The sequence below is a fragment of the Acomys russatus genome, chromosome 5, assembly GCF_903995435.1.
Source record: "Acomys russatus chromosome 5, mAcoRus1.1, whole genome shotgun sequence".
NCBI lineage: Eukaryota > Metazoa > Chordata > Mammalia > Rodentia > Muridae > Acomys > Acomys russatus.
In genome coordinates, this window is record NC_067141.1 from 22,116,930 (window position 1) to 22,128,141 (window position 11,212).

An 11,212-nucleotide genomic window follows, 5' to 3' on the forward strand; every position below is an offset into this window, starting at 1 on the left:
ACAGGAAAGATGAGCACCACCCTCAAGCCCCAAACCAGCTCAACACCTATAGGGGAAGCCAGCACCACCTCCTGGCAACCAGCCAGCACCATTTCTACCAGGGGCACCAGCACCACCTCCCATCAACCAGCCAGCACCATTTCTACCAGGGGCACCAGCACCACCTCCCATCAACCAGCCAGCACCATTTCTACCAGGGGCACCAGCACCACCTCCACACCCCAAACTAGCTCAACACCTATAGGGGAAGCCAGCACCACCTCCTGGCAACCAGCCAGCACCATTTCTACCAGGGGCACCAGCACCACCTCCCATCAACCAGCCAGCACCATTTCTACCAGGGGCACCAGCACCACCTCCCATCAACCAGCCAGCACCATTTCTACCAGGGGCACCAGCACCACCTCCACACCCCAAACCAGTTCAGCCTCAGGGCCAACAACCAGCACAGTGTCCACCAGGAGCCCCAGCACCACCTCTGTGCAGACAGAGCACACGACATCCATGGGAAAATCCAGCACCATCTCTGCTCCTATCAGCACCACAGGCCCCGGGCCGCATTCTGAGGTGACTTCTTCCACAATGACCACCCACTGCCAGCCACAGTGCAACTGGACCAAGTGGTTTGACACTGACTTCCCGGTGCCTGGTCCACATGGAGGGGACCTGGAAACCTATAGCAACATCCTGAGGAGGGGAGAGAAGATCTGCCACCGGCCAGAGGAGATCACACAGCTGGAATGCAGGGCTGAGAACCACCCTGAGATGACGGTGCAGGATCTGGATCAGGTGGTACAGTGTGACCCGAGTGTGGGCCTAGTGTGTAGGAACCAGGACCAGCAAGGCACCTCTGGGCTGTGCCTCAACTACAAGGTGCGCGTGCTGTGCTGCCGCATTCCTGAAGGCTGCCAGACCATCACACGTGCCACTCTTTCCAGCACCCCAAGCGAGACTGTCACCAGCTCAGTGCCTGGCACCACTTCTGTGCATATAGCAAGCAGCTCTTCCATGCCTCAAACCAAACCAACCATCGTGCCAACAGACAGTACCACCTCCACACCCAGAACAACGTCACCCACTACAGGAAAGATGAGCACCACCCTCAAGCCCCAAACCAGCTCAACACCTATAGGGGAAGCCAGCACCACCTCCTGGCAACCAGCCAGCACCATTTCTACCAGGGGCACCAGCACCACCTCCCATCAACCAGCCAGCACCATTTCTACCAGGGGCACCAGCACCACCTCCCATCAACCAGCCAGCACCATTTCTACCAGGGGGACCAGCACCACCTCCTATCAACCAGCCAGCACCATTTCTACCAGGGGCACCAGCACCACCTCCCATCAACCAGCCAGCACCATTTCTACCAGGGGCACCAGCACCACCTCCCATCAACCAGCCAGCACCATTTCTACCAGGGGCACCAGCACCACCTCCATACCCCAAACCAGATCAACACCTATAGGAAAAGCCAGCACCACCTCCACACCCCAAACCAGTTCAGCTTCAGGGCCAACAACCAGCACAGTGTCCACCAGGAGCCCCAGCACCACCTCTGTGCAGACAGAGCACACGACATCCATGGGAAAATCCAGCACCATCTCTGCTCCTATCAGCACCACAGGCCCCGGGCCGCATTCTGAGGTGACTTCTTCCACAATGACCACCCACTGCCAGCCACAGTGCAACTGGACCAAGTGGTTTGACACTGACTTCCCGGTGCCTGGTCCACATGGAGGGGACCTGGAAACCTATAGCAACATCCTGAGGAGGGGAGAGAAGATCTGCCACCGGCCAGAGGAGATCACACAGCTGGAATGCAGGGCTGAGAACCACCCTGAGATGACGGTGCAGGATCTGGATCAGGTGGTACAGTGTGACCCGAGTGTGGGCCTAGTGTGTAGGAACCAGGACCAGCAAGGCACCTCTGGGCTGTGCCTCAACTACAAGGTGCGCGTGCTGTGCTGCCGCATTCCTGAAGGCTGCCCTGTGACCCATGGGAGTCCTCCTGTGACAACACCACTCAAGCCTTCACTTCCAGTTGTGACACCCTCATCTGTGTCCCCATTCTCATCGTCCAGCCCTACAGTACACTCTACCACCCCTTGTTTCTGCAGTGTGTCAGGCCAGTTGTATTCTTTGGGTAAGTGAGATATCTTGATGTGGTTTTCTAACGTACCGTGTTCCCTCATATTTTTTCTTTCTATGAACGTCCTTGGTTTTGGCAGATGATGCCACAGTTGCCTTCAAACATTTCTTTCTTTCTTTCTTTCTTTTTTAAAATTATTTATTTATTGTATATGAGTGCTTTATCTGCAGAAGAGGGCATCAGATCGTATTATAGATGGTTGTGAGCCACCATGTGGTTGCTGGAAATTGAACTCAGGACCTCAGAAGAGCAGGTGGAGCTCTTAACCATGGAGCCATCTCTCCAGCCTGCCTTCAAACATTTCTAGTCTTCTTCTTTCACTGAGTGGGAAGTCTTGAGGCTGACACCTCACTGCCTAGGAAGCTGACTTTTCTCCCAGGGCCTCCCCAACTTTACACACCTCTCAATCTTGCAGGATCCATCATCTATAGACAGCCCGACCTTGATGGCCATTGTTACTATGCGTTGTGCAGCCAGGATTGCCAGGTGGTCCGATTGGTTAGTCAGAACTGCCCATCCACCATGCCATCCCCTACACCAGCCTTATCCACAACTACGTCTACGTTGCCCCCTGTCACAGAGCGGGATCGGTGCAATGTGTTTCCTCCAAGAATGGTAAGCCTATCCTCCATCCTTCCTGCGCACTCATGGCCACTGTGAAGACCTTGGTGTATCTGCAATTAGACACCAGCTTAGGTTTTCCTGAAGATCACCAGTCCCCAGTTGACACAGGATGAACATTGGGCAGGGTTCTTTTATGGCTTACCAGGGCTGGTCCATGCTTTGCAGGCATGGATGTTCTTGCCAGGTAGTTGTGTGTTGGGGCTGGAGGTTAAAACTGCCCCCAATCAGAGTGAAGGTGACAGAAGAAGATGGCACACCCCATGGATGTACTGGCACATGGAAAGGAGTGACATACAGGGGAGGGGCAGTTCCGTAGTTTTGCAGGGCTAGAGTGAGGCCAGGGGCTGGAAGAAGAGTAGCGAACACTGAGAACTGTAGGGTGGCCCCATGGCCCAAGGACTCAGATCCACAGCTGCCTTTTTTCTGCAGAAAGGGGAGACCTGGCCCATGCCTAACTGTTCCCAAGCCACCTGTGAGGGCAACAATGTCATCTCTCTGAGCCCACGCCAGTGCCCAGAGGTGAAGGCACCATCTTGCGCCAATGGCTACCCACCCCTGAAAGTGGATGACCAGGATGGTTGCTGCCAGCACTACCAGTGCCAGTGTGAGTGGGAAGAGGGTTCAGCAAGGGGCAGCATGACAGAGAAGAGAATGGCGTGGACACCAGGAAAGACCCGGTGTGCCCAGTGGACAGAACTGAGTCACAGAGCCATAGAGCCCAGTGGGAGGAGAGGAGGGTCCTCTGTGTCTCACAGTCTTATGAAGGACCTGCCAGGCAGAGGCTGAAGGGACCATCTGTGTGTGTCACAAGGGTACAGTAGTCTCAGGAGTTCCTGGCTTGCAAGCAATGGGGGAGAGGTTGAGCCAGCTGGGTGAGAGCCAGTTCATCAGGTGGTATGGAGGCCCTGCTCTAAGTGACCTGGAACCCACAGGTGTTTGCAGCGGCTGGGGTGACCCGCACTACATCACATTTGATGGCACCTACTACACTTTCCTGGATAACTGCACATATGTGCTGGTGCAGCAGATTGTGCCTGTGTTTGGACCCTTCCGTGTGCTCATTGACAACTACTTTTGTGACCTGGGAGACAACGTTTCCTGCCCACAGTCCATCATTGTCGAGTACCACCAGGACCGTGTGGTGCTGACCCGCAGGCCAGTTGGCGGGGTCATGACTAACCAGGTGGATATGCCCTCATATGTGTGTGTGTGGGAGTGTGTGTGTTGTGGCAGGCTTGGTCTGGCATAGGGACTCTCATCCTAAACTTTCTTCTGCTCTCTGTATCCAGATCCTCTTCAACAACAAGGTAGTCAGTCCTGGCTTCCAGCAGAATGGCATTGTCACCTCCAGTGTGGGCATCAAGATGTACGTTACCATCCAAGAGATTGGTGTCCAAGTCATGTTTTCAGGCCTCATCTTCTCTGTCGAGGTGCCCTTCAACCTGTTTGCCAACAACACAGAGGGCCAATGCGGTATGCTCCACCCTGGATATTGTGTGGTTGCTAGGGCAGCCTCCCCAGGGTCTAGAGGGACTTCAGGCCATGCACACATCTGATTGTTCTGGGGTGGCTGTGAGACAAGGTGCCAGTTCTGAACCTCAGCAAGAGTGCTCTGGGCATAGCTCTGCCACCCAGCTGCCTGACCCTTGTCTCATCTGTAGGCACTTGTACCAACGACAAGAAGGATGAGTGTCGCCTGCCTGGAGGTGCAATAGCCTCCTCATGCTCTGAGATGTCCCTCCACTGGAAGGTGCCCAACCAGCCTTTCTGCCAAGGGCCTCACCCAACACCAAGTTCAGTGGTACCTAAGTCGCCACCTGTCCTGTGCCCACCATCGCCAATCTGTCAGCTCATCCTAAGCGAGTAAGACTCCAGGAAATGGGGTAGCTTTGCTGGCCCCCTCTGCCAAAAGCTACTGGGTCCTTAAAAAGGCTTCTGAGAAAAATGAGACCAGCCTTATTCCAGCTCTGGGCAATGTCTCTGGGGATTTTGTCAGATAGTGGTTGTTGCTGTAATGCTCCTGCAGAGCTAGCTGTGGCCAGGTTGGCTAATTTCTGAAGTCCTCTGCCAGTTCCTCTCACTGATATGGGCATCAGTCACTGCCTGCACCTGGGCAATACCTAGGGTTTCAGAAGAAGGAGAGGCTGGGGGCAGAGGCACTGGAGGAAGCAATGCTCTGGTTGATACCTTCCCTGGCACACACAGAGGCGATGTCCCTTGGCTTGGAAGACAGGCTCATATTGCTGAGTCATAGTCCAGGACCTCACCTACAAGGGGTCATCACAGATCCGGAAGCCCCAGCTGTGAGTGGAATGGATCCACACACCACTGTGTCTGTCTCTGCCCAACCCACAGAGTCTTCCAGGCCTGCCACGATGTCATCCCTCCAATACCGTTCTATGACGGCTGCATTTTCGACTACTGCCACGTGTTGGACTTGGAGGTGGTCTGCTCAGGCCTAGAGCTCTACGCATCACTCTGTGCAGCCCGTGGCGTGTGCATCTCCTGGAGAAGCAAGACAAACAACACCTGTCGTGAGTGCCCAGCCAGGTCACCTTCCTGTCCTCTGCTGTGTGGATTGATTTAGAGGCATTAGGCAGATGGCCTGAGTGAGGAGAAGGACATCCAGCAGGCGGGAGGGGGGGGGGGGGGGGGGGGGGCAGTCTTCCCTGGAGGGAAAGGCTTTGGGCTTGTCTGTGAGAAAGGGGGCTGTCAAGTTGAGGTATCTTTGGACTTGGGGCCTACGGTGCTGGCTGTCCTGGACAAGCAATAGAGCTGAGAGCTTGTTGTTCTCAGTAGGGCCAGTGGTTCTCAACCGGTAGGTGGAGGGGTCATATGTCAGATATCCTGCATATCAGATACTTACATTATGATTCATAACAGTAGCAAAATTGCAGTTATGGATGAAATAATTGGGTGGACATGGGGACCTATATTAAAGGGTCGCAGCATTAGAAAAGTTGAGAGCCACTGACCTGGACGGATGGGAGGTTGTAGACAGATAGTTGCTGAAGGCTTTTGAGCTGTTGTCAGCACTCAACAATGGCTGGGCCTTGGAGGAACCCAGAAGTGGGGCCTTGAGATGGCGTCTCAGGTGTGGCTCTCTCTCTCTCTCTCCATGCAGCATTCACCTGCCCCGATAACAAAGTATACCAGCCTTGTGGCCCATCAAACCCTTACTACTGTCACAGGGATGATGACATCAGCACTAGCCTGTAAGTGTCAGCTCACAGGGTTGATGAACCCTGGGTACCCAAGTCTGGTGTTTGGCTCTCCTAGGCTGGATTCTTTCTTACTTTCTGCTTCTCACAGGATCCTTCAAGAGGCTGGCTCATCTACAGAGGGCTGCTTCTGTCCAGACAACATGATACTTCTCAGTACTAATGATTCAATCTGCGTGCCTTCCTGCCAGTGTATGTCCCCAAGGGCATGGAGTGTGGTTTTGGAAGGGCAGGATGTGGCTTGACCCCAGATCCCACTACGGTGGCCAACATGGGTACTATTCCTGCCCCTGTCCCTGTGGCCACCCAAAATGACAGGACTTCTCTTTACAGGGTGTCTGGGGCCTCATGGGGAACCCGTGGAGGTAGGTATAAATGGTGGTGCTCTTTGGGGCAAAAGCTTGGGGCAGGACGTTCTGGAAACAAAGGCAGTGCAAGGCTAGGGTGTGGCTCTTTGCGTGTAGGAAAGGCCAGAGGAAGGCAGGGAGAGTGCCTACAAGGATTGAATTCCCACTTGGGGCTCTCCACCAGCCCTTTGGAGCTCAGGTGGACAGCTGAGAAGCTGAGGAGCTCTCGAGCCTCTATAGACCCTGGCACAGAGCTCCTGCCCAGATCAGCGACCCAAGCCTCTGCGGACACAGCTCAGAGCAGTGCAGTTAATCAGGATCCAGGAAGGCGTGCTCTGCCTGTGTTCTGAAGTTGCAGGGTGTCTCATGAGGCCTGGTCAGCCCTGTTCCTTCCTGGGGCTCCTTTTATCCTGAAGAGGCATGTGATGAGGTGTCGGGGAAAGGCTGTGCACCTTCTCCCTCTCCCAACTCTGCTCCTGGCCTCTGTGCCTGGCCTTCAGCGCCTCAGGCTTTGCACTTCTGAAGCCCTCTTTCCCAGGCTTGCTGCACAGCCCCTCAGCACATTTGGGACCTGACTATGAGGCTTCTCTGTGGCTGCCCCTGGGCTGAGCAGGTCACTTGCTGGTTAGGTTCATGTATCATTCTCCCACAGCCGGGCCGTACCATCAGCATCGACTGCCAGGACTGCATCTGCAAAAATGCCACCCTGACCTGCCAAAGGAAGTCCTGCCCAGAGCCTACCTGTCCAGAGCCTGGTTTGGTGCCAGTGCCTATAGCCCTGGAGGCTGGCCAGTGTTGTCCCCGGTTCAGCTGTGGTGAGCCTTTGCTACCGTCTCCATGGGTAGGACTGTCTCTTGGGGAGTCATGAGTGTACCACGTCAGCATGGTACCAGGAGGCTGGGAGGAGAAGCCATGGTCTCCCAGGCTCTGCACACCGCCTGATTATAGGGACCTTGCTGTGTTCTGACCTGGCAACCTCCTAGCATGTGTTCTTCTGGTGTGTGTGGTGGGGACTCCTTTGCCTAGCCTGAAGAGGCTGGTTGTGGGATTCTGGATGTTGTCATGACATCCTGTGGTGGGGTAGTCCCTTGGAGCAGAAAAGAAGCAGATCCAGAGTGATCCCAGCCCCTGACAGTTTTCTCTACCCACAGTCTGCAACTCGAGCTACTGTCCTCCTCCTCTGCGCTGCCCGGAGAATTCTAGCCTGATGGTCACGTATGAGGAGGGAGCCTGCTGCCCGAGACAAAACTGCAGCAGTGAGTATCCCTGGCCCTTGCAGTAAGACACACCAGGGCCTGAAATCTCCCAGGGGGACAAGCAGATGAAGCCACTGGTGGTCGGAGATGGGTGGTTGCTTCCGGGGGAGCCCTTGGCGTGAAGGAAGCCTGATGTGTGCCAGTATCTAGCAGCAGGAATTACTGGTGCAGCGGTCAGGCTGTGCCCTGCAAGGCCCAGGCTACAGCCAATGTGTCTCTTGGACAGGTTGGAAGGGCTGCGAAGTCAACGGAACTGTCTATCAGGTAGGAACCACTGATGCTCAGGCCTTATAGCTTACAGGGATTGAATTCCCACTTGGGGCTCCCCACCAGCCCTTTGGAGCTCAGGTGGACAGCTGAGAAGCTGAGGAGCTCTCGAGCCTCTATAGACCCTGGCACAGAGCTCCTGCCCAGATCAGTGACCCAAGCCTCTGTAGACATAGTTCAGAGCAGTGCAGTTAAAGTTGGCTCCCGTCTCCTTGAAGCTGCCAATACCTGGAGTCTGGGGCCATCAGGATTCTAGCAGCTTTGATACCCTCTGAAATCATACTGGATATGCCTGCACCACACCTCCCCTATCTGTAATTTGCCCACGCCAGTGCGTGGTCTCTTGGGTCACCTGACATAGAGACAGTTATATGTCTGTGCTCTACCCTGTGACAGTGCCTCAATTACAGTCTCTTCATGATGAGGTAACACCGAGGATCATCTTCTAGGCAATGGGTCAGCTTAGTGGGCTGCCAGGGCAACCAACAGGTCACCATATAGGGAAGTCTTCTTCCCCTGAGCCCACTAATGCCCAACTCTCACTTTTCTAGCCCGGTGCCGTGGTCTCCTCCAGCTTATGTGAAACATGCTTGTGTGAGGCGTCCAGCAATCCCCTTTTAGGTGTCTTTGTGGTCAACTGTGAGACTGAGCTCTGTAACACCCAGTGTGCTAAGGTGAGCACTGGTCCCGTCTCTGCTCTCAGCACCCTGTCCCAATGGCCTGAACTCAGGCAGCACACCATTCTTCCTGCAGGGCTTTGAGTACCAGGCCAAGCCAGGGCAGTGCTGTGGCCACTGTGTGCCGAAGGCCTGCCCCTTTAAAACCAACAACAACTCTACGTACTACTACCTTGTGAGTAGCTGGGACTATGCTAGGGGGAGGAGAGATGCAGGGAACGGCAGACCACAGGCTCTGCAAAGGCTCCACACAGCGCGGGTCAAAGCCACAACCCCCCCCCCCAAAGAACTACAACGTCCCTGGCCCACATACAGAAAGCATGAAAAGGAAAGCATCTGTGAACTGAGCAAACAGGGTCCTGGGGGCACTGGACCCTGATTGGCCTAAATCCTGGAGACTTGGGGACCACCAGGCAGGGTCTCGGGGATTCCAGAACAAAAAGGTCCTAGAACCTTGGGGCACCCGGGAAACTAAATCTGGTAGACATATACCTGGCCTATGCCAGTGTCTCTCTGTGGGGAGACAGAGGATGGGCACTCACTATTGAGGCTGGGCCTCCTTTCAGCCTGGTGAGTCCTGGCCAGAACCTGGGAACCCATGTGTGACTCATAAGTGTGAGATCTTCCAAGATATGTTCGTGGTTGTGACGACAAAGAGAGAGTGCCCCAAGTTGAACTGCCCGCAGGTAAGTTGAGGCTTCCCCACTCCAGCTAAGGAGGCAGCTCACCTGGAGATGGGGGGGGGAGGCTTATCCCCTCGAGTGGAGAGGCTCCCTAATCTTTGTGTGTGCATTTGGGCTCGTGTCTCATTTCTCCGTTTCTCAATGCCTCGTTGCCGCTGGCACTCACAACGGCCCATTGTTGGCACAGGACCAGGCTCGGCTGAGAGAAGATGGTTGCTGCTATGACTGTGTCATGCTCCAGCAGAGTGAGTAGGGATCTGACAAAGAAGGGATCAATCCCAGCCTGAGCACCCAGGGAGTTACTGAACAGACACTGACTTCTGTCTCACTTCCTGTCCTCTCAGAATGCACAGTACATGAAAGACAGCAGATCATCCGTCAACAAAACTGCCGTTCTGAGGGTCCAGTGAGCCTCTCCTACTGCCAGGGCAACTGCGGTGACAGCACCTCTATGTACGAGCCTCAGGGAGCCCCAGGGGACAGTGTTCAGAGATGCAGTTGGTGGGGTGGGGTGGAGTGGGGTATATGGTGCACTCAGACCCAGAAGCAGGACAGGGCAGAAGCAGAGGATGAGAAAGAGGGTATGGGGCTCCTAGAGGAGACTCTTATGATAACTCGGGAATCTCAGGGTAGTGTCAGCAGGGTTCCAAGACACTTGGGGTATACTGACTACTTTTAAAGCACTATTTCTGTTTGTGGAAGTATCTCAGAGACACAGCCCTGATTACTCATTAATGTCTTGCTGGGCATCCGGCTACAGACTTAAGACCACCTGGTAGCCAAGGGTAGCTGTGGCAGAAACATTTGCCCCCCGGGGCAATTGGCAAGTTAGCCAGTAGGGTCTTGAACACAGGGTGACAAGGACCTCAGGAACTTAGCACTGTGCCTGCTGGACTCAGGGCCTGTGGCAGGTGCAGGCAGCTTCCTGCAAGGCCTGGTGCTGAGCGGCTCTCTCCACAGGTACTCCCTGGAGGCCAACACGGTGGAGCACAAGTGCGAGTGCTGCCAGGAGCTGCAAACCTCGCAGAGGAATGTGACTCTGCACTGTGATGACGGCTCCAGTCGTACCTTCAGCTATACCCAGGTTGAGAAGTGTGGCTGCCTGGGCCAGCTGTGCCATGCTCCAGGTGACACAAGCCACTCAGAGTCCACAGAACCAGATTTCAAGTCCAGAGAAAGTAAGGAACATGACCAGTGGTCAGCACTCAGGGCCAGCGAGGAGGCTCTTGAGCCTTCCCAGTAAACTGAGCTGCACTGCTGTCCCAACAAACCACCGAGAAGTCCTCCCGAGGCCAGCAGGGCATGCGCTTTTGTCCAAGTGACTTGAATTCCAGACCTTCTACCTACCCACCACTTCCTCTTCAAGATGGCATCAACCTCTGCTGTTCTTGGAGGCGAGAGAGGCCTCTACTCACCACCACTTAGGAGCATGAGGGTCACGGGCTCCTTTGGAAAGAACTTTGTTATCGCCAAAGGGTTCCATGAATGACAGTCACTTGGACGCAGGCATCAGATGCTTGGCCTCACTCTCACCTCAGCCCTGCACCTGTGCCCCTCCCCATGCCTCAGGAAATGACCAATATGTTTTATAAATACACTCAGAGCATTTGTGGATTGTGTGTGTGTGTGTGCTTCCTTAAACAAAACAAAACATGTCCATAGACACAGGAACTGACAAGCCTGAACTCCAGAGGGCTTATATTCAGGCTGTTCACTAGGGCCCTGGCAGCCCAGTGAGCGCCACTGGGGAGTCCTCTGCCTCTATTTGCTGAGAGGATTTGTCCCAAAGGGTGACAGTCACTACACAGAAGCTAACAAGAGCCTAGCTGATGCTCAGAGTCAGAGGCATCCTGGGAGAGGACAATGTGGAGGGGGCAGGGGTGGTGGTGAGAGTGAATTAGTGAATGGGGAAGTGACTGAATGAGTTGGAAAATGAGTGGATAAATGAGGAAGTGAGGAAGTGAACTAGTGGGCGAATGAGTGTG

General features: G+C 54.6%; 1 protein-coding gene across 1 annotated transcript in view; it reads left to right on the forward strand.

The window, feature by feature from the left end:
• The window catches only part of Muc5ac (mucin 5AC, oligomeric mucus/gel-forming), a 32,347-nt gene extending 21,724 nt beyond the window's left edge, over nucleotides 1-10,623 (forward strand). The window contains 20 exon segments of the mRNA XM_051145113.1: nucleotides 428-922; nucleotides 1,469-2,146; nucleotides 2,568-2,767; nucleotides 3,206-3,380; nucleotides 3,709-3,959; nucleotides 4,066-4,249; nucleotides 4,438-4,639; nucleotides 5,132-5,310; nucleotides 5,901-5,991; nucleotides 6,089-6,189; nucleotides 6,331-6,362; nucleotides 6,997-7,159; nucleotides 7,496-7,600; nucleotides 7,827-7,864; nucleotides 8,419-8,541; nucleotides 8,621-8,719; nucleotides 9,111-9,230; nucleotides 9,415-9,472; nucleotides 9,572-9,680; nucleotides 10,188-10,623. Coding sequence (XP_051001070.1) covers nucleotides 428-922; nucleotides 1,469-2,146; nucleotides 2,568-2,767; nucleotides 3,206-3,380; nucleotides 3,709-3,959; nucleotides 4,066-4,249; nucleotides 4,438-4,639; nucleotides 5,132-5,310; nucleotides 5,901-5,991; nucleotides 6,089-6,189; nucleotides 6,331-6,362; nucleotides 6,997-7,159; nucleotides 7,496-7,600; nucleotides 7,827-7,864; nucleotides 8,419-8,541; nucleotides 8,621-8,719; nucleotides 9,111-9,230; nucleotides 9,415-9,472; nucleotides 9,572-9,680; nucleotides 10,188-10,470 — 3,686 coding nt within the window. The 3' untranslated portion in view covers nucleotides 10,471-10,623.
• Nucleotides 10,624-11,212: the final 589 nt, after the last annotated feature.